The 21,570-nt window shown below is 44.2% G+C and overlaps 1 protein-coding gene across 10 annotated transcripts in view; it reads left to right on the top strand.

The window, feature by feature from the left end:
• The window catches only part of LOC121181044 (nuclear factor 1 X-type-like), a 110,154-nt gene that overhangs the window by 84,141 nt on the left and 4,443 nt on the right, over window positions 1–21,570 (top strand). For 4 of the 10 annotated variants that reach the window (XM_041036813.1, XM_041036815.1, XM_041036816.1 and 1 more), the window contains 10 exons: window positions 4,416–4,478; window positions 4,787–4,861; window positions 5,012–5,135; window positions 5,654–5,689; window positions 6,119–6,246; window positions 7,568–7,642; window positions 11,916–12,044; window positions 15,367–15,536; window positions 17,269–17,416; window positions 19,738–19,826. In XM_041036813.1, the coding sequence (XP_040892747.1) occupies window positions 4,416–4,478; window positions 4,787–4,861; window positions 5,012–5,135; window positions 5,654–5,689; window positions 6,119–6,246; window positions 7,568–7,642; window positions 11,916–12,044; window positions 15,367–15,536; window positions 17,269–17,416; window positions 19,738–19,826 (1,037 nt within the window). The remainder of the gene's footprint in view (window positions 1–4,415; window positions 4,479–4,786; window positions 4,862–5,011; window positions 5,136–5,653; window positions 5,690–6,118; window positions 6,247–7,567; window positions 7,643–11,915; window positions 12,045–15,366; window positions 15,537–17,268; window positions 17,417–19,737; window positions 19,827–21,570) is intronic. The other 6 variants (XM_041036817.1, XM_041036814.1, XM_041036818.1 and 3 more) reach the window with 6 other exon arrangements.

Here is a 21,570-nt window from a genome sequence, read left to right as displayed (position 1 = left end):
TGGCTTCTCCTGTCTGTGTGCCAAAGTGTACTTGGGCAAGACATTGAACCCGAAGTTGCCACACTTGTAAGTTGCTAACAAACAAATGTCTGCCAAATGAGTAGATTGAAATGGAAAAGAGTAGACTCGCACAAGGAATGGAAGAAGATGAAGTGGAGCTTGAAAGTGATTAGTAGGTTGAGAACTGAGACAGAGTTTCTTATAGAAGACCAGATGAGAACGGCACATAAGACAAAAAAATGATGATGAGCCGAATTCAGTACAGATGGAATTGATGCAGAGAAAAGCCACAGAAATATGTGCTGGATGTGATGAGAGATGGTAAGCGTTCAGCCACACACTGATAGATGGAAGGATTGTGAGAGGGAGAGAGCAACCGCAGTGGGGGGTATAGTACTGTATGTCAAGGTCATGACGACAGGGGTTATGTTGATTGTGATGGGGTTGTGAGATCTGCCCTGGATCCTGTTTGGAAATTCTGCAATCAGCAAACAATGATGGCAGCCGTCATTAAGCTGCAGCCACAAAGAGCCGCGGCAGTTAGAAAGCAGACTCTCAGCACAAACTTACCACAGAAAGCCTTGAGGTTTCAGCTTATCACGTGCTCAAGAACTGATGTGTTAGCAAGCATTTCGCTGTCTTTGTAGCTACATTCCAAATTTAGGTCCAATGTTAGCACAGGTTTGGTCCGTCAATCCCCACATAAATCATCCCAATCTTTCCATCTTACTGGAACTTCATCTTACTCTCTTCACCAGCCACTCATTTACTTTGGCTCTGCAATACAGAACAAGATTTAGTTGTGATCTGAGGGTGATCACTTTCTTGCTTTTGACCTCAAAATCCCCAACTTGCAGGATTTTTCAGGCTTTTTTCACATTAGTCAAATCAAGTGAATACACAAGTGAGAAACTGAGTACAAGGAAGATCTACTCAGTTTCTGCTCATGACTGCTGCACTCCAATGTCCCAATTGTTACATCAAGATTGGTTCATGCACAAGACCATGTGGAGTAAATCATGCCAGTCCAGTGTTTTACATGTGATGGTCTCAATGGTTATTCAGTTTTATTTGCAACGATTGTCAAACAGTTTTAACAGTCCTACATGTGCTTCTTGTTTTTATGTGTACATCATTAGGCCACACTGTGTATACTGTTTTTATCTGTGTTTAGTTTTTTAATTTACTGTCTTGAGGGGGCTGCAGTGTAGGCTGAAAGGTTTGAGGTTAGAGATGAGGTTACTGGCGGTGGAGGTGGAGGGGCATCGGGGGGGCTGCAGGACTATGATTGGGGTTGCTGAAGGGAGGGCTTTGGGGGGCTGCGGTGGGAAGATAAGGGGCTGGATGTGTGGTTAGGAGGCTGCGGGGGGGCTGCTGTTGTAGGCTGCAGCTGGCAGAGCGGCGATAATCAGCAACCAGACCTCCTCTGTCTTACCTCCTCTCCCCCTGTATGCCTCACTTCTCTACCAAGCTATACGATGCACTGTTGAACTCGACAGTGGCACTGATTTCCATTGAGCGATGTAGAGCTGCGTTGTAAGCACAGTATTAGTTGGCTAAGGAGCCTGAGCTTGTAAAACTAGAGCCAGAACTACTGAAAGCTTCAGTATCTAGCCAGGTCATCTCATTGTACATTCTCCGTAACAGCTCTTCAAGAGCTAAATAAACTCTTTCTTTGTAGGCAGCACAGAGCATATGATCAAAACTTTTTGTCTTAGAATTAAAAGGAATTTAAAAAGGCAATAGAAGTCATGGTATCAGCTAACCAGCGACATGTATTCTTCTGTCTTATGTGCTCTGAAAGCTGATGTGGTTTGGCCGCTCAGCTTCAGGGTGATGTTGAGGACAGCTATCAGTGTCCCTGCTACTGCACATATCTGCCTGAGAGTCTCTTATCTGCCCTGAGCCTCAGTTTTCACTTTTGGTCTTTCACACCTCTGCAACAGCAGAACGTGTTGGGGTCATGACAGGCCAACAAAAGGCAATTTAAGAAACAGCATGGGCAGGGTTTCCAAGTGCAGGGTTTTTCCAAAATGTGATATGTCCACATTGGAAAACAACTGTTCTCTGTTACTCTGGAATACACAGTACAACGTTCATAAGTACTGAATATTATATTAGGGTAAAGAAAGATCTCCAAGTAAAGATATCAGTGAGGTAGGAGTTTCATGGTGTCAATTACACAGTACTCCATGGAGTTAGATGGGTTTTGTAAGAAGTAAAAAAATTAAAGTTATTTTGTCAGCAGACGTAATCAAACACAATCAACATTTTATTTTTACAGAACACAGAGAGAACATGTGCCATTTTTTTATGTTGCATTGTGCTCCATATAGAGAGATAGATATGGTGATAAAATAACAACCTAACAGATTTTATCTTGAGTTAACAGATCTATTACTACATCAACAGAAATAGCAAAGAAACAGAATTTGCTCAATTCACTGTGGAAACTATTCCATTAGTACCTTGAACGTCCGTCTGTGATGGTACGTTCTCTTGGAGTCGTGTGAATCTTTGTGGCAGCAAATCACACTCTGTAACTTACACATTACGCTATGATATATCTCTCAAGCATACTGCACATACAGTAAGGTGGCTGTGTATTCAACCAGTGCATGTATGGTGTGAGAAATAGAGTGTTTACAATATTGTAGAGCCCTGTGGTGAAATACTACACGACGGTAAAAAGTCCATTGAAGTCAGGTTGTTTTCTCAACAGCTTTCATTGGCCATCATATATGTTTACTCTGAGTGTGTACCTCAGTGTTTGTCCACGTATGAGTGTGTGTGTTTGAAAGTGTCTGGGTGCGTGCGCGGCGGGGGCGCAGCCTCGTATGTTTGGAGTGAGTGCCGTCAGTTAGCTGGAATGTGGCGCTACCGCCAATGCTAAGATGGCTGCCAAGCTCTAAGATGGCTGCCAGGATTACACCCAGTCAGTGAGAGACAGAGGAGTGTGAGAGATTCTGCATTTGAAGAGAGAGGAAAAAGAAGCTCTCTTTCATTTCTGGTCTCTTTCTTTCATTCTCGCTCTCGTCTGTCTCGCCCCTCTCTCTGTGGATAAGCAGTGCTTCGTAGGCAGCGAGACAGGTCTGTTATTGTTTCTGCTCAGTAATCTGTGGCTTAGTGTGGCTGCAAGGCAAGTGCTGCTGGCAGGAGTCTGTGTGCTCTGTTATCACCTACAGCCTGCAGATAAACACCTCCTTTAGCTAGCTTGCTAGCTAACTACAGTCTAACTAGGCCTGAGTGGATGGCCAATAGCAGTAGCCCCCAGACCACACCAGCCCTGGAAAGCTCAGCCTCATTCACCAGCTCATACATGTGGTCGAGGAAGTATGTACAGCTGCTTAACATGTGTTATGTATTCATAAACATAAATGCATAGGCACATCTGACATCTTTTTTTCATGGCCTGGACAAGAATGCACCCTCTTTGGACCAACTCTTCTCAGGACTTGTGTTACAAAACCTCATCCTGCAGCCTCCTCGTCCTGCCTGTATCCCTTCCAGGTCTAATTGTGGCCCTTTGTTGCCAAGACTTGGCATGTTTGTGTCTGCTCTTGTGAGGGAAGCTCCACTGCTTTTGTAGACCAGTCATAACAGGTGTGTGCAAATGTGTATGTGTGCATGTGTTTGTGTTGCTCTGCTATCATTTCATCCCAAGAGGAAGAATTTTGCCTCCGATTTAAGATACTCTGCCTCAGATTCCTTGGGCCATTCAGACTGGCATGGTCAACCTTTTCACAGGGTCACTGTGTGTGTGTGTGCGTGTGTGTGTGTATGTGTATGTGTGTCCAAGCAAGGATTACGACATGTATTAAAGTATGAAACAAAAATTAAAGAAAGAAACAGACTGAGAGAGAGAGTGTGTGCCTAGTTGTGTGGGTGTGTGTTCATATTTGTGTGTGTGTGTGTGTATGTGTAAGGTGCTCTGTTTACGCAGACTAAATCCCTACCAGCAAGAAGGTATTAAATAGGATTAGGGCAAGGGATATGATTGCGTGGTGAGATACTAAATGGCATAGCAGCACACTGTAAATCATTGCACCTTAAGTCAGGAGGGACAGAGGGAGATGGGAGAGAACATTCTTAGATACAAGTCTGTCACACAAAATTGTGTGAATTCACACACACACACACACACACACACACACACACACACACACACACACACACACACACACACACACACACACACACTCACAAGATGTATACCATACCCCAGCACACACTGCAAGTCCCTCTTATTCCCTCTCACACCTCAGATATCACAGTCTTGGCAGCATGGATACATAGCTATGATTCATCGAGACATTGTACACTTACCAGTATGCTTTTCATTACTTTTTTTTAGCATATAAACCAGATCCTAACTATTTGTCTTTCTCTACTTCCCCCTCTCTGTTTCTGTGCAGAATCCGGACAATCAGACAGCTCCAGCCAACAGGGGGACACAGACATTAAACCACCGCCCAATGGTAGGTAGACACACACACACACGTCCGTGTCCAAACACTGTCAAATCAGCATACCAGAATTGATTCCATCATGCTTATCAGTCTTAACATATTCCAATTATGGATCCAATTAGCAAACACACTCACACAGATGTTGATCCACAAACATAGTTGCAGATGGTCGCCCTCTCGAAGGGATATGATTTTCAGGGTTTCTTCCAATGTTTTTTTTCTTCTAATTTTGTTTGTTTCAAACACAATTCCATGAATTTCTGATGTAGTGTTTTTTCCCCTCTAAAGCTTTTGTGTGTCTGTGTCTTTCTGTACAGGGCACCTGAGTTTCCAGGATTGTTTCGTCACCTCAGGGGTGTGGAACGTGGCAGAGCTGGTCAGAGTGTCACAGAGTAAGTAGTAAAAAAAAAAAAATGCACAGAGGTGTAGGATACCGGATTATTTTCAACCACTGACATTTTCTGGAATATTTCTGGAATTTGCAAAAAATCTCAACTCATTCCTTGCCTCTGCCCACTGTCTTTTATTTTTCTCCCTGTTAGCTCCTGTAGCCACAGCGTCAGGTCCAAACTTCTCACTGGCTGACCTGGACAGCAGTCCCAGCTACTACAACATCAACCAGGTGGCTCTGGGGCGACGCTCCCTCACCTCCCCTCCTTCCACCAGGTACACAGTCTGAGCTATAATTCCACACAGACAACAGTAGTGTACAGGTGTACAGAGGTGTATATTACTCAGGAAACACCAATGACCATTACACGAGCCCAGCTGTTTGCCATTAGTAGAGTCCCTTGTGGGTGAAGCCACCATGTGGCTTTAGCAGCGCTACCTTGGCGTGTGATTCGCTGTGATGCCAAAGGCAGACTGGAGGAAAGTGTGAAGTCACAGTAATATCTGCCAACGGTATATCGCTTCTTATCACAAGGATGACTTTACTGGCAAGTAAAGTAGGCCATTTCATTGAGGTTTCTTTCTGTGAATGACATTTGGTACCGCAGCCCATTCCCACTCTTGGAATCTGTCCTGAATCTCTTTACTGTATATATGTGTGTGTCTTTCTCTCTCTGTTAGTTCTTCTCCTCTTTATGTGATGTGTGATGGCTCTGTCTGCTTTTTCCTCTTTTGTGTCTTTCTTAACTTGTCTCTTTCTCTCCTCTTACCTCTGTCATCTGCTGTCACTTTAGGTCTGAGGTGGAGTTGTACGCAAACCTTCCACGGAGGTAGTTATAAACACCTACATAGACACAAACTAATGAGACACATGCACAGAGGAACACTCACACACACACATACACAGAGAGAGAGAGAGTCTTACTGTGTGGCTGTCTCTGCTTTCTGCCTTTTCTTTCTGTTTCTTCCTTTTTCATTGGTAGATTTGACATATTTTGTGTTTTATGTCTGTTCTGCTCCCAGACTTTGTGATAGTATTATTGTTTCCACTAAGATGCAAAACTTGACGCCTCTTCAAATGTTTAAATGCTTGTTTATATGGTTACTCTCAAGTTATCCACTTTGCAATTTATTTTATCCTTGATCCATGCATTCCTTGCCATTATATATAAAAAAAAAACAACTTATGACTCCCCTCCTCCTCTCTTTCTGCCTCCCTCCTCTCCTCCACCTTCCAAACATCCTCCCCATGCCCTCAGCTCCACCAAGAGGAAGTCATTAGACGACAGTGAGCTGGAGAGCCCCACAGATGATGTTTTCTACCCTGGACGCTCGCCTGCTGCCAGCTCCTCCCAGTCCAGCGCGTGGCCCAATGACATGGATGCAGGTACCCCACCTATCCCACCCCACACCTGTCACCCACTAAGCAAGCATCATGAAACTTTTTCACTCTCCTGCCTGACCCCCGCCCCACCACTACCACTACCACCACCACTACCACCACCACCACCACCACCACCCAAGTCCCAAATGATGCCTCCATCTGACTTTGTCTCTCCTTCACACCCTACCTCAATCACTTCACTGTGGTGATGTACACAGCCCTGAACACACCCCTCAGAACCTCCCACTCACCCACCAGCCACCTTTCCGAAGGCCCTGTGCCTCAGTCTGACCATTGTACACCTTAGACAAACAGCAGCACCTATGATTGCAGTTCATACTAACAAAATATCAGGAATGCTTAATTTATCTCTTATTGAAAACTATGACAATAATTGACCAGGATCTACTGGTCACAATGTCTAGCAATATAAAGAAAAAGCACTTAGGTAGTTTAAGTATGTAATATTCCAGATACCATATATTTAAGCATGTAAAAATATGTAGACTTATAGAACACAAATGTTTAAGGTCACATGATTTTCTCATATTTGTCTGAGTTTGTGACAAAGGAGGAAAAGGATACCTGCCAAAATAAAGGAGATATTAGATAAATAATGAAAAGCCAGGTTTAGGCCCAGGAAACAAAAAATACAATCGGCAATGAAAGCATTACACAGTCATCACTCTCACCTTATACTGAGGCTATTTTACACTAATTGGAATAGCCTCTTCCTTTATTGTCCAGTAAATGGGTTTAAAAGCATCAATGTGTTTTAAATTACAGTCTATGCCTTTTTTTTCTGGTCCGAATCTTTTCAACACCATCACTATAACCCCAGAAAATTGAATTTATCATGGATAAATTGTGCTAAATGCTATCCACCGAAAAGCTCCAGACATTGGGAATATAAATGCCAAGATGCATCAAGGATGAAATAACAGCTTACTGAAGCCTGTATTAAGGCTTTATGTTGGTGTTTCCATTGTTTTGGCAGTAACCACCACCTCTGCAATTCAGCTTTGGACATTACCCTCTTTATTCTACCTCATCCTTCCAAGAGCCCAGAAACTCCAAGAAAAAGCCTCTCTCGTTCACTTCACTTGAGTCCTTACTCACAAATCTCAAGGCTCCATATATTCCCATCCTCACCTTAAAGCCATGATCACACATTCAGTTAACCTGATTTTGTGTCAGTTGTCAGCCATTCACTACCTCCATGCACAAATGTTCACTCCCCTTTCCTTCTCTCTCTCTGTCTCTCTCTGTCTCTTTTTCACTCTTCCCCTATCTCATTGTTAACAATACCCTTCTCCACTTTCAGTGCAGCACCATTTGGCGAGTGTGCAGGAGAGGAAGATAAAACATGAAAACGATGGCGTGCAGTTTCCTTACCATGGTTAGAACAACATTGATTACACTCATATATATTTGCTCTTTACCAAACTTTATGTAGCTCAGTAATTCCTCTGTGTATGTGTGTATATGTGTGTGTGTGTGTGTGTGTATGTATATATATACATATATAATATATAATGTATGTGTGTGTTTCTGTGTGAACTGTATGATTGTCTGATAGCATACACAAAAATGGGACTATACTTGTGTATTATCCTCAGTAATGTTTAGTTGTTACCAGATTGATGTCACAGCTGCTGATCAAGGTTTCATTTATTGACATTACTTTTCCTGTGATGTAGAGCAGCAGGATTGTCAAGGATTATTCATATCAGGCTTTACTTTCTGTGTGAAACATGAGGCTACAAGTAGCTCACCTAAGATTCCTGGCTTTATTTCTCTGAAGTCAGTCCTCCCAGAGGCACTGTAACTGACAGATGTCACACATGCACATATACTGTACATACACAGATATCCCCCGTACACGCACAGTGACTCACACACTTCCAACCCCCTTCATATGCCGACGTTCACACATTGAAACACACATGCTTATCATGCTCCCCACCCCTGCAGGTGTTCAGGTGCCTGCCTTGCCTCCATCCCTCTGTCGCTCCATCCCTCCCTTGCTTCAAATCCCTCATTAAGACGCTTAGCGTCTGTGGATCAGAGGTGTAAAACCCTTCCTCCTGCTCCCTAGCTCTCCCTTCAACCCTCCATCCCTGTCTCCCTTCTGTCTAATTGAAAACGTGTACAGCAGGAAGGACTCTGGGGAGGGAGAAAACATGTCAGAGGAGAGAAGGAGGAGAGAGAGAAGCAGAACGCAGGCAAGTGGATGAGGAGGTGAGAGAGGGAAGAGAGGAGAGAAGAAGACTTAAATGGTGATAGCTAATGAGAGTGAAGGGTTGTCAGGATGTGAACAAAAGGAGCCAAGAGCCCTGGTTAGGTTTTGCCCCAGTCTACTCTCACTCGAGCCTCAGCGGCTGCTCTCCTGCTCCTGCTCCACTTAGCTGTAAATGTAATTAAGAGGCTGCTCATCAGAGCCACAACAGAGGCTGCTGCACGCCTTAGCGCACCAGAGCCTCACCTCCCATCTTTTTCCTATCTCTCTCACACTCTCTCGCTTCCTCTCTGTGTATGTGTACCATCCCCTTACTCTCCAAAGTGCTCCACACAGCCTTGTACACCTCCTAATGAGTTTGGCAAATAGAGGTGTAGAATAGCATGCAAATCTGGACCCTTTACCAATTAATTTACAGAATCCAAGTGAAAAATTAGGAAGCCAAAGCGTTTTGTAATTATCTGCCTTTTTTTTTAAATTTGTGTGGGCTTAGGAATAGTTTTAAACAGTAGCTAGCACAAAACATATTTCACACTTGAGAAACCAAGGCAAAAAGAAGAGACTGATAGGTACGAGAGAGCAAGGACCGAGCAAGTAGAGAAAGTGTGATTTTGGTACGGTGTGTATCCGATTTTCCAAAGGATCCCACCTGCCACAGGCAAAGCTCATCTGGGAATTCCTGTCCAGGTGGGGGCTATGTAAACAAGCGAGCACACACACACCACACCACACACACACACACTCATGAACAAAGCAAGGGGTTTCTAAAAAAAACAGAAAACACACACACACACACACAGGTGTGCCTCACCGTCTGTCCACAGTACCATCTACTCCCCCTTACTTCCTCCATCAGCAACAGAACACACACACACTCGTATGAAGATGTATTCATACATATAAATCAAACACAAACACGGGTTACATTCAGATACACACACATGATAGATTTCTGCACACGTATCACACAGCCCACACACACACGCACACGCACAGCTGAAGCATGGTCCCAGATGGTGTTTCCGTGTGTGTGTAGCCTTGGGATCCGTGAGGATGCTGGAGACATCTGCTCCACAGGGGCTAGAAGAGGGGCGGGGGAGGTTAGTGGACTCAAACGAAACAACCATGATTTCATATTAGTTCCAAATGATTGTGAAATTTTCCCGAGACACCAGAGACTAGTATGATGTGGGCCTCGCTTGGTGCTTTGAGTTAAATGTTACAGGCCCTTAGAGGGATACGGCTGGACTTACATATGCGCTTTAAATCACAGGAGAGAAGAGAATTCCCTGACTTTTCTTCACTTGTTTAAACCACTATCTCCTGTCTTTTCCAACTGTGTGTGTGCGTGTGTCTGTGTGTGTGCTCCAGAGGCGCATCTGGTGGCAGGCCTGTTAGTGCAAAGAGACAGAAGGGTCATCATGGGAGCGCTTGATTGGTTGCCAGTAAAATACTAAGGCTTGCCAGGAGAGGAAACAGTGCAGTTGTGGCACATACACATACACGCACACACACAGACACACACACAAACCAGATCAGACCATTGCACAGTCTCTGAAAAACTGAAATATTGTCTCTCACATTACCTCAGTGATAGTTGCAGTGCTGGAACTTGCTGTGTATACAGATGTCAGTCTTCATCTAACCTTTCCTGGCTCAGATTTTTATACTTAAGTTTTATATTATACTTCCAAAATAAAAGCACATAACTACCTCACTGAAGCCATAATTGTTTAATCTGTAAGGTTCTGCTTTTCACACTTTCCTCCAAATCTCACTCTTTCCCAGCTCTCCCCTCCCGGTGCCTTTCCTTGTTTAAGTGTCTGCAGACTGCTCTTATTTCCAGTTTGCTCCCACCAGTGTGACACTGTCATAGCAATCACTGCTAACTATTGGTGTCAGAAGTGGGATCGGGGTTGTCTTCATGCTTGGAATTTGTCTGACAGTACAATACGCCCCCAGACTCCCTCTATAGTGGGGGGAGAAAAAAAAAAAAGAAATATATGTCTGCTAAAGACATAAATGGTTCACACATATTCACTCCCACCTGCTTGAGACTTAACTCTTTCACACAGGGAGGGAAGGTTTTACACGCCCCCACACTCCCATAGACTTTCACACGTCTCCAGCTGGAGAACTGAGGAGGAATCGTATTTAATGCCTTTTTTGATGCGGAGGGGCCACAGAAATAGACTATAAAAACAACAGTCTAAAAAAAAAGTTTAAAAAGAGAACATTATCACATCACTCACTTGTTAGGAAGATTAGAAGAAAACTTACCGAAGAAGAAATTTGTCTGTTGTTTCATCAGTTAAATGTGGTGGTGTGATAAGGGTCTTTGTTTTTTTGTGATGGAACATGTGCTTTTGCTTTCGAGTGTGTTCAGACATCGAATGTGTGAGTGCGTGTGAGCGAGAGATAATAACCATATTTAACATCTTATGACATTTCAATTTCATACATGTCGTCAGAGCAACGCATTGAAAAACAAGACACTGCTGCATTTTTCACAGGTTCTGCTTTGCTCTCTCGCTCCCTTGCTCCCTTGCATATTTTCATGTCTCCCACGTTCTTCTCGCCTCTCTCTTTCTCTCTCTCTCTCTCCCTCTGTCTCCTCTCTCTGTCCGTCTGCTTGTCTTTCGCACTCAACAGCTGCCGTGTCCATACTGTACAGTGTGTGCTATTTCTGAATGAAGCCTTCTTCTCGTGCAGCCAGCCTGTGAGCTTCGCTGAAGCCAGACCACAACTAGCTGACTGTGGCTGTACGGTGGCCATGCTCATACACAGAGAAAGCCTGGAGTTGGCACCTGAAAGAGAGAGAGAAACGGAGAGAAAGAGATGAGAGAAAAACATACAGTGGCACAGAAGAGTTTATTATAGCTACAGATGTGCTTTGGCTCCGAAACAAAGACCAGATTCAGATTGGCTTTAGCTGTTTCCCCCCCCCCTTTTTTTTTTTTTACTTTGAGACATGCACTTAGGCTACGAAATATTGCTCAGTCCATATTATATGACTGTAAAGCCGGGAGTTGGGAATCTTATCGTATATCTCTGAATGAGTTATTACAGCCTAGGAGCAGCAAAATCCCATGATTAACAGTCAAGATATCTTGGGTCTTTTCAACATCTTTATGCTTTCTGACTGCATCATTTACAGAGTCCTCTGACTGACTCATTGAAACTGTCGGGAGTGAATGGCCAACAGCCAAAAAAGACAGGGAGCAATGCACTGCCATCAACCAGTGAAGAAATTAAACAATCTAATCAGAAAATCATGATTGTTCAAGTCCCCTTCAATAAGAATCAGACTGATTTTTTTTTTTTTTAGTGTAGCCAATTAAATAAGCAACATTTTGTTGATTAAAACCACCTCTCTCTTTTCCTCCCTCTTCCCCCCACTTTTTTTTGTTGATCCCATTTTTTTTTTCGCCAGGACTGTCCTCGCCTGGTTCACTTAAGAAGCCGGGGAAGTTTGATTTCAACGCCCTGACTTCCCAGACGAGGTCCCCCCGCATGGCGTTCACACACCACCCGCTGCCTGTGCTGGCAGGAGTGAGACCAGGTGAGAGCCCTGCCATAAACCCAACAACTTCAACCTCCCCCCTCCCCCACCTTTTATAATCTGAAAAGGAGAGAGAAGGAAAGGGAGTGTCAAACTTGATCCAAGATTGCCAAATTTACACCCCAAAACTCCACCTGGAAACAAACAGAATAAATTCTGCAATCGTGTGCCTGAAAATAAAAATGCTAAACGTACTTGCTGAGAAAGCAAAACAAAACTTTCCAATCCTACAGTTTCAACTGCTGAGAAGCAATATGCCCGCAGAGTTTCACCTGTTCAGTGTTACTGCTATCATCATGGCTTGGCATAAATTTCTCTCTCTCTCTTTCAGCATCTCTCCATCCATCCATTTTTACCACCATCTTTGTGCCTGTTTGTTTTAATATTGTCATTGCATGGTACCATTGCTGCATCCATGCCTTTGTGACTGATTTGCCTCACATCTTACTGCTTCATGCATTTGTTGTAATGTTTTTAAAAGTCAGTTCTTGCATTTGAACTGACAAAACTGTTTACTCTGATATAATGAACTTGACTGAGTGTGTTAACTTACCAAATGGAGCTGTCAGCACACTTAACAGTTTTATTCATGTTATAATAAATAAAGACCAAACACTTTTATGTCCAGTACATAAGAGCAAGATTCTACTACTAAATGTCAAAACAGCTGCCATACCAAGGAAGAAATCTCCATGAAACATGAAAGTGAAAATATCACAATTCTTTAGTATAAAGGCAAGAACAAGTCAACAAAGGACAAGTGCGTATCAACACAAGGTCTTCGCTGGGTTTGTTCCTTTGTGCATATTGCACCTGTTCTTTTTTTTTTTTTTTTTTTTTTTAGAGCCAACCAGTGCTTCTTTGGTTTGTTTTTCTTTCTTTTTTTTTTTTTTTTACATTGAGACACATCATTGCAGTTGTATTTTGTTCTTCAAAAGATGTGTGGGGAAGGTTTTTATAGAGAACATGCAGGTATGAAAAAGAGAGGGAAGAAGTAGCAGGGATTGATGCAGAATTTGAACCCATGCAGTAGCGCAGATGTACAATGTAGTGGATATAAAATTTTTAATGTAACCTCCAGTGTTTCCAAGCTCTTGTTGCAACAGAGTCTCTAAGGGCAAGTTGTCCCTATAAGAGCTTTTCGGTCCTATAGGATAACCGACATGGTTTCTCCATCTCCAATCAGAAAATTCCCAAAGTCTCCAGGACCTCAACTTTGCCAACAAGTCCCTGTAGGCTGGTCTCACTTTTCAAAGGAATAAATATGTCCTCCTCTCTCTATCTCTCCCTTTCATTCCATTTGTCTCTCAAAGGAATGGTTTGGTCCACAGCCAAACCAGACCAACCATGTAAAGGTCATTTGGGCTCGTTGCCGTACATGCAGAAACGTATTGAATTTAACTTGAGGAGCTCCCCACAGTATATTTAGAAAATGTAGTCCAGGCAGGATCCCACACCATAATGCCGTGGTGTTTATCTGCACAGAGCAGTCCTATACCCTCTCGAGAATTCAAAACACTAGATTGAATTTTGCGTTGAGTTGATTTCTAAAAATTTGTTTCTCTGTTTTATGTGCGAGTTGAAGAGGTGTGAGAGACTAGCTCAGGTTTCTTTGTTCCCCGGCTAACTTCTCACACTCTCCAAACTGTGTGTGTGGACTGTTGGCTAAGAGGTTTTCATGTAATAGACAGGCTGTAATGAGACAGTGTTTAGAGATTGTGCATGGGTATATTTGTGCACGTACACACGGATACACACACACATTCGTGCATGTGTAAATTTACACTCTCTGTGCTAAAATGGCTGCTGTCCAAATGGAATGTCCCTCGGAGGCCTTGATTCTATAAAGAGACTGGAGGATGATGGGCGGGAGGGAAGGAGAGAGGGATGAAAAGAGAAATGGGGGTAGACACAGACAGGGGAAAGACGCAGTTTGCAGTCATGGCTTGCCTTGGATGGACTGGCGCTGTTAGCTCTTGTTGTATGGATCTAGTGAGTGCTGGTGTTCATGGGTAAGGTCTGGATGGTTTATGTCCTGTTTTTGGCTCCGGACTGATGTGGAGAGCTGCCAGGTTGACTGTTGTCTGATTATAATAGTCTGGAGAGTCCACCATTGTGGTAGCGATTATACACACACATACACCCACATACACACACCGATATAGGTAGAAAGACACATGAAAACTGCAACAGACAACATAGTAACACATTTATACACAGAATAAAAAATACATACAAACCAAGAGACATGCAAAAACCACATGCACTCAAAACCAAAGACACAAAAATACGAGGACTCCAATACAGAAAAATACAAAAGTTTGAACGAACAGGCACTTTGTAACTGTACTTTACACAAGAGATAGTAGGTGACAGACATAATCACAGATGCTTGTTCGCCAGGCTCCCCTCACCTAGCAGCTTGCCTCTTTAGTTTGGTGTGCCAAATTGCCAAAGCCATAGAATCTCAGCAGACAAGACAGACAGTGGAGCCCAGTGTGCGTATGAGTGTGTGTGCGTGTGCGTGTGTGTGTGTGTGGTTGGCTGACTGGCTGACTAATGTCTCCGGGAGGCGTTTTGTGGTCGGTTGGGAGCGGAGGGGAGATTCTCTCTCAAGCTTCAAACTACTGGGCAGAACCGCACAGCAAGGATATGCTGCTGATTGATTACACATCACCGACAAGCAATAAAACAAAAGTGGAAAAATCCAGTGTGTGTGTGTGTGTGTGGCTCTGTCCGACCCCATTGGTCTGTGAATGTGTGTGTGTGATAGAGAAGTGGATAAGGAGCAGAAGGCAGAAAATACTGTAATACACTCTAGCTTGTATGGCACTGCGAAAGTGTGTGTGCATGTGTAGTGATGCCAGGCCAGAGGTAGAGAGAAATCTAGTGGGCTGATTTATAAAATGAATGGGACCAGATGTTGCCCACTAGCCGTGGATAATGCCAGTCATTTGTAAGCAGAAACAGCTTCAGTCAGTCAACCACAAGAGAATGTCACAGCTATTTTCTGTGTTATGATAATAATAGGCCTAAGCACAACCTGGTCTTTGATGCCAGCTGTGTTGTTTCTTAGTTAAAACATATGCATGTCTTATGTACTGTCCTAGGTGTGCATGTCAATGTACTGAATATCACAGTGTGTAGAGTTTTATGTATGCTTAACATGTGTTCTGTGTTTGAGTAGAAATAGAGTAGAATGATCTGAGCCTCATTTTATTTTTCCTACTTTTGGTCTTTCTTGTATCTTCTCCTCACGTTCCACTTCTCCTTTCCCTTTCCCGTTCCTGTGTCCTGTTCCCCTTTTCACTTTTCTCCCCAGGGAGTCCCCGTGCCTCAGCCTCAGCCCTGCACTTCCCCTCCTCCTCTATCATTCAGCAGTCCAGCCCGTACTTCACCCACCCCACCATACGCTACCATCACCACCAGGACCCGCTTAAGGAGTTTGTGCAGTTTGTGTGCACTGACGGCACAGGACAGCCCAGCGCACAGGTAAGTGATCTGTGCGGTTCAGCACAGAACGGTGATGTGATAGTGGAATGGTTTGCGTTGCAAACTGACATAAAGGAAAAAAAGTGGACACTTATTAGAAGTCAGTTTGTTTACCTGGAATTTACTGAAGAAGATACAGAATGAAAGAAAGCAAGACTACGTCACTACATATCTTATTTGTTAGATAAACAGGTGCAACAAGGTCAAGTGAACCTAGAACAAGGAATAGGGTTATCTTTATGAGGTGAAGCAACTTCACCAGAGAAGAGGAAAATGGCTTTAGGGCAAATGCATCAACAGGAGGAAACGACCAGATGTGCTTAAACAGAAGAAAAAAACTCAGCTGGAGAGAACGGTGGGGAAAGGAGCCAAACCACATTTGAGTCATCATAGGTTCAACATATAATATAACGCGTTCTCCCACAGTAAGGTAAGCTGGCAACTGGCAGAGGATTTACTGTAGGGAAGCAAGGCTGCAAACGTGGGAGAGGCCGGTCGAGGATTTGTAGACAGATAAAGATTATCAGTGTTTGGAGAGTTAGGTATTCATGGACATAACCTGAAGCAGATGTTTAAGACTCGTGATACAATAGTTGTTTGCCTGACCCGCTGCCATGTTTAGTGACGTTCCTTTAATCCCAACACTGATGTTCTCAAGGGGCGCATCTTACCCAGTGTCTAATCATATTCTTTGTACAATGCATTGTTGAAGATCAGATAATATGTAATATAATAACCAAAAATGGTTAATTATACAATTATATGAAAACAACACTCTATGACAGATTAGTTATTAAAGCACGCCATGTGTTACATGAAGCTGGCGAAGCTAGGGAGTGATTGTGGATGAGGAGGAAACTAACTGCGCAGGCTAATGAGACACAGAGGGGGGTGTTTCTGCAACACGGTGTTTGAGGTGTCGTGGGCCTAATTCAGTGGAACGTCAGTGCACGGAGGTGCCCCTTCGATAACCCCAGTAACGTGCCCACGCTCCACAATCCTGAACGCTAGAGTTTCCAAACATCAAAACATAGGCACATTATACAGCTGACTGTCAACTGGCGTTATGGGAAGATTTCAGAACTATTTGAGGCACACTTACTGAGGTGCAGGGTCCTGGTAGTGCTGTAAACCTCTACTGCAAACTTGGCCTTCTGCAAACTTGAGCAACTTTGAAACCACTTATCAAACTCTTTTTCATATCCTATTATCCTTTGTTCTCATTACTTCACCCACTAAAGATGTAGTAAAAAAAAAAAAAATGTAAATTTTTATGTACACATACACTGTGCACTTGCACACACATACACCCTTTTCACATTGCTGATTTTGCCTCCTTTTTTAAACTCTTACATTGCACTATAACTACTCCCCTTGTGACAGCTCCATTATTCTTTTCCCCTTCTGTGTGACAATGTTCATCACTTTTCCACTGTTTATTTACCTCGCTACTTTTGGCCAGACTGTCTGATATGTTTGTGTGTTTTATTTTAAAGTTTGGTGAGTCTGGTGACCTCTCATGTCCCTGTGTGCAAGTGTGTGCTTAAGACTACTTGCGTGGATGCTGTTGACTGTCTGTCTTTATATGAGTGTCTTATCCTTACATGGGACTCTGTGTGTGTGTGTGACTGTATTATGTGTGTGTGTGTGTGTGTGTGTGTGTCTGCCTCCCTGTGCACTGTATATTCTCGGGGTGTGTCCTGCTCACCCTGTCTGTATGGTCCGTCTGCAGCCTAATGGAGGTGGCCAGAGCAAAATGCCGGGCTCCTTCCTGCTGCCCCCGCCACCCCCAGTGGCGCGCCCTGTGCCCCTCCCCATGCCCGACTCTAAAACCATCAGCACGCCCACTGACGGCGGACTCAGCTCACCCGCATCTCCGTGTAAGTCACCCCCCCACTCCCACTCCCCTCCACAAACCCCCATTACTGCCCCAGTCTCCCCACAGACTTCTCACAGAGGCCAGTCCAAACCAGTTTTAGGCCCCCATAGCTTGATTAGCTCTTAGCTGGCAGCTAATTTGTCCTCTGTTCCAAGCAATACTACATCAAGTCTTTTGTGCTAGAACAGATGTAGTCATCCTAGCAGTCCCTGTGTTCATGTGCAGAGCAGCTACACTAAGTCTTTTTCTGTAATCTTGTTGTACTACTACTGAAAAAGCACAGATCTGGGACTTCTACAGTGACTACTGCTGTAATTTTTCACAGCTTAGTTGGCTGTCTGCTTCCAGTAAGGTTGCAGTCTGCTCAGTCAAACACTCAGCAGCCCCAGGAGCTTCACTCCTATTCCATCCATCACCTTATGGACTGTACACCACAGTACTGTACCGTACTGTACCAGGGAGATCCAATTCTGACAAGGCAGAAGCCACGCCTTTGCCAAACCAGAGATCCTCTTTCAAACTCTTCTGTATCTCTTGCTCTCACTTGCTCTGAAGTTCAGTCTCCTTTTCTCTCCTCTTGTCTTTGCAAGCCTCAGCCTCTTTCCTCAAAATCTTTTTATTATCTCTCTCTCTCTGTCTCTCTCTTTCTCTCTCTCTCTCTCTCTCGCTCTGGTGTTGGGTTTCCTGCTAGCACCACAAGAGGCAGTGTAGTTTCTCTCCCTTCTTTTTGATGTGTTTCGTAGTTTTGGGGGGGAGCAGAGCAGAGCAGGGCCCTGTGCACGTTGCCTCTGTAGCCGCAAGCCTTTGATCAGTGCAGACTTTGCATGTCTGTGACAGCGGCAATACAATCTACCCCCTTCTCTCATTTCTTTTTTGCTTTGTTCTTTTCTTTATTTGATATATTCTCATATCCTCCTTTCTCATATCCTCCTTTTTCCTTTATTTCTCTCTTTTTTTCTTTTTAAGGGAACAAAATTAGGGCAGTTGGCGTGGACTCCAAAAAAACATCATGCCCCACTTTACCCAATCCCCTCGCCACTTTCACACAAATCTCACAACAATTAAAAATTGAGAACAACAAAAAACATGGAAATCACAGTGTAACAAGAACAAGCCAGTCTTTCTAAACATGAATGATAAAATCTAATCAAACCTGTCTAATTAGTGCTATACTGGGGGAGCGGGAGAGAGGAGTGTCATCAGGGAGCGGTGAGGCTTTGGTTGGTTCCACCCAGACAGGTGCAGTGCGAGAGTCGGGCCATGGGAGAGGCACACCAAGAGGGGGCACTGGACGGAGCAACCGGGGCACCTTCTCCTCCTTTTGTTTTGACTTTTTCTCCTCTTCCTGTCCTATCAACCTTTCCTCCCCTCCCCCTTCCAGCTCTCTCCGATTAACGTGTCACTTTATTATTTATTTATATGAACATCTATATAAATAAATATCGTAATTTCCGTCTCTTTTCTCATTCCGGTGACTGTTATCACTGTATTTTTTTTCTTCCCTCTCTAATTTTGTCTCTGATTCTCAAGATATCGTAATTACAGTCATAAGAAAAACACACACACACACACAAACACACACGCACACACACCACACACAAACATGCATATGGTACACTCTCACCCTCACTCATGCATCAGTTTCCAGCCCTTTCACTGTCACCCCCACACATCCCCATCCCCTCAACCTCACTCAAGTCATGCACAGCAAAAGTTCTACTCAGCCGCCATGTTGGAGTCCAGTGAGCACAACTGCCCTAAATTTGATCCTGTGGCATCACTGAATGGTGTCACTTTGTAGGCAAGATGCTCCTCTTAGCCTGTTAAATTTAAATGGAGCATTGGTTACCACTTGTGATGAATAGAGTTCCTCCATCGGTCACCCTTTTATTAAGTCCACAGTGAGTCCTCAGTGGTTTTCTATGATTACGATGGCTTATTACTGAGGCCAGGGGTTGCTGAGGAGCGTCTGTGACTAACAGTTCAGCCATATTTGCGGGAAATAACTTCTTCATGTGAGCGCTAATCATTACAGACTGTACATCCCCTTGTTAACCACAGACTAAATGGTTAAGTGAAGGAAAATAACAGAACAACCTGCCCGCAACATGAACAAATCACCCATGTGACTAATAGGGCATCAGTATCCCTGACCCTTACTGTCTTTTCCCAATAATTCATTTGACAGTGATGCATAGTCCTGTAGTGAGCTAATATTATAGTAAAATACATAAATGATGATGAGAGCATCAAACTCTACCATAAGCTAAGTGTGTATGTGTGTGTGTAAAAGCATGTACACACTTGTCTCTCTCTTTATAGCATACTCCACGCCAGGCTCCACAGCTCCCAACCGGTTTGTCGGCATCGGAACACGGGACAACTTTCTGAATATCCCCCAGCAGACTCAGGTACCCCGCCAACCTCCCTCATTAAATTAACATCCACCCATCCACCGCCTCCTCCCCCTCTTCTGTTTTTGTGTCTTTTCTTCCTTTTCCCTCATTACTCGCTGCAAGCGTGACTTTACAGTGCTGTACGTGGATGTGACTTCCCTGCACACTTAATGCAGCCATCTTTGGGTTTAAAGGGACAAGCATGTCATTCAGAGCGAAGGCCGTGATACAGAGGCAATACTCAGACAATGGCCCCGCATTGGCAACGTGCTACAATCAGTGATTCAGCCCATGGCACCAGCGATGATCAACTGTGTGAATATTTTTCTACTCTAAAAGTTGAGATGACGTGCAGCCGTCCATAACTGTTACCTGCACCAGTTTTTTTTTCTGCATCAGAAAACATCTGATAAAAATCCTCTGATAAAAGCCTCATGATGCAGCTGAAATCTCTGGAAAATGCTACTCAGAATAGACTTTGAGTTGAGTTGTGTTTCTAAACTTCTATTTCAAAAGATGTTTATAATCTCATACAAATTTTAAAGCCTCTTACTGTATGCTAAAAAAACAAAAAAAAAAACAAGTGGTGCTTGTTTGAGTAAGAGTAAGAAATGCTTGCAGTGGGATATTATAATGGACAGGGGTTGAAAGTATGCAACATCCAGGTATTGTCAATCATTTGTTTGCAAACCTGCCCACCTACATTGACACAAAGTGTTGCCCATTTATCAAGGCCTTTAGTTTCAGTATTGGTTTACATTTTCTGCACCACAGTAGTTTCCCTACAGTGAATGTTAGCAGTGCCAGTTAGTTTCAGCTCCAGCAGTGTTGATTTATCTCTGCTAGGCCCCACAGTGTGTATTAGTGCAGCGTGTGAGGCCAGTAGTGCACTACATTGTGGTTTCAGCTTTGGCTGCGCTCTGCCACTGGGCTGCAGTGTCTTGGGCCTCCTCCATCACCAACACAACTTTTCTCATTAGGGGCTAACCGCACCTGCCTGCAGCCAACTCGGCTCTCCTGTCCTCCCCACACATGGAAACAATCTGCATTCCTCCTCGACACAGCTCTGCTCGGCTGCCCCCCCGCCCCCCCCACGTCTCCTCATGCATCAGCAGCCCACCCTCTCTCCCTTTCTCTCCCTCTCTCCTCCTGCTGCTCCCTCTAGTATTTTCAAGCTCCCCACCTGCACCACTCTCCCACAGATGTAGCCCTGGCACTGAGGGGACATCCACACATCATCCAAGTGTGTGTGAGCGCCTATGAGCGCACACACACACACACATACACTTCAACTCTGTGCCAGCACTCTTGCCCCTCATTTTCTCTCCTAAAAAACAACAGGGCTTTTACAACAGCTTACATCTGTTCAGATCGCTTATTATCTCCTGCTATTGCTTATCAAACATTATTGAAAAATATCCACTTTCAACATTTCTGCCGGCCTTGCGGCACGCATAGCGAGAACCTGGGCACTGGTATCAACTGCTCCCAGTTAGCTGAGCCTAGTAGGTCAGTAACAGCCTCAGCCAGGGTGAGTAACAGAGGTCTCTGCCTATCCTGCTGTTCTCTGGCATATGGAGAGGTTCAGAGGATGGCCCTGCCAGCCCGCCTTGCCGCCTGCTAGCCAACTAGCCAAGACAGAGGGAGAGAGTCTTCCTACTGCTGTCAGCGCAAGAAGCAGAGAAAAGCTGGACTGAGGAGCTCTCTGGTGGTGAGACCTCAGCTATGCAGGAGGAGCGAGGGAGATAGGGGAGCATGT

The sequence above is a fragment of the Toxotes jaculatrix genome, chromosome 4, assembly GCF_017976425.1.
Source record: "Toxotes jaculatrix isolate fToxJac2 chromosome 4, fToxJac2.pri, whole genome shotgun sequence".
NCBI classification, from domain to species: domain Eukaryota; kingdom Metazoa; phylum Chordata; class Actinopteri; family Toxotidae; genus Toxotes; species Toxotes jaculatrix.
Note: the sequence above shows the minus strand (reverse complement) of the source record. Positions and strands in the feature narration are given on the sequence as shown.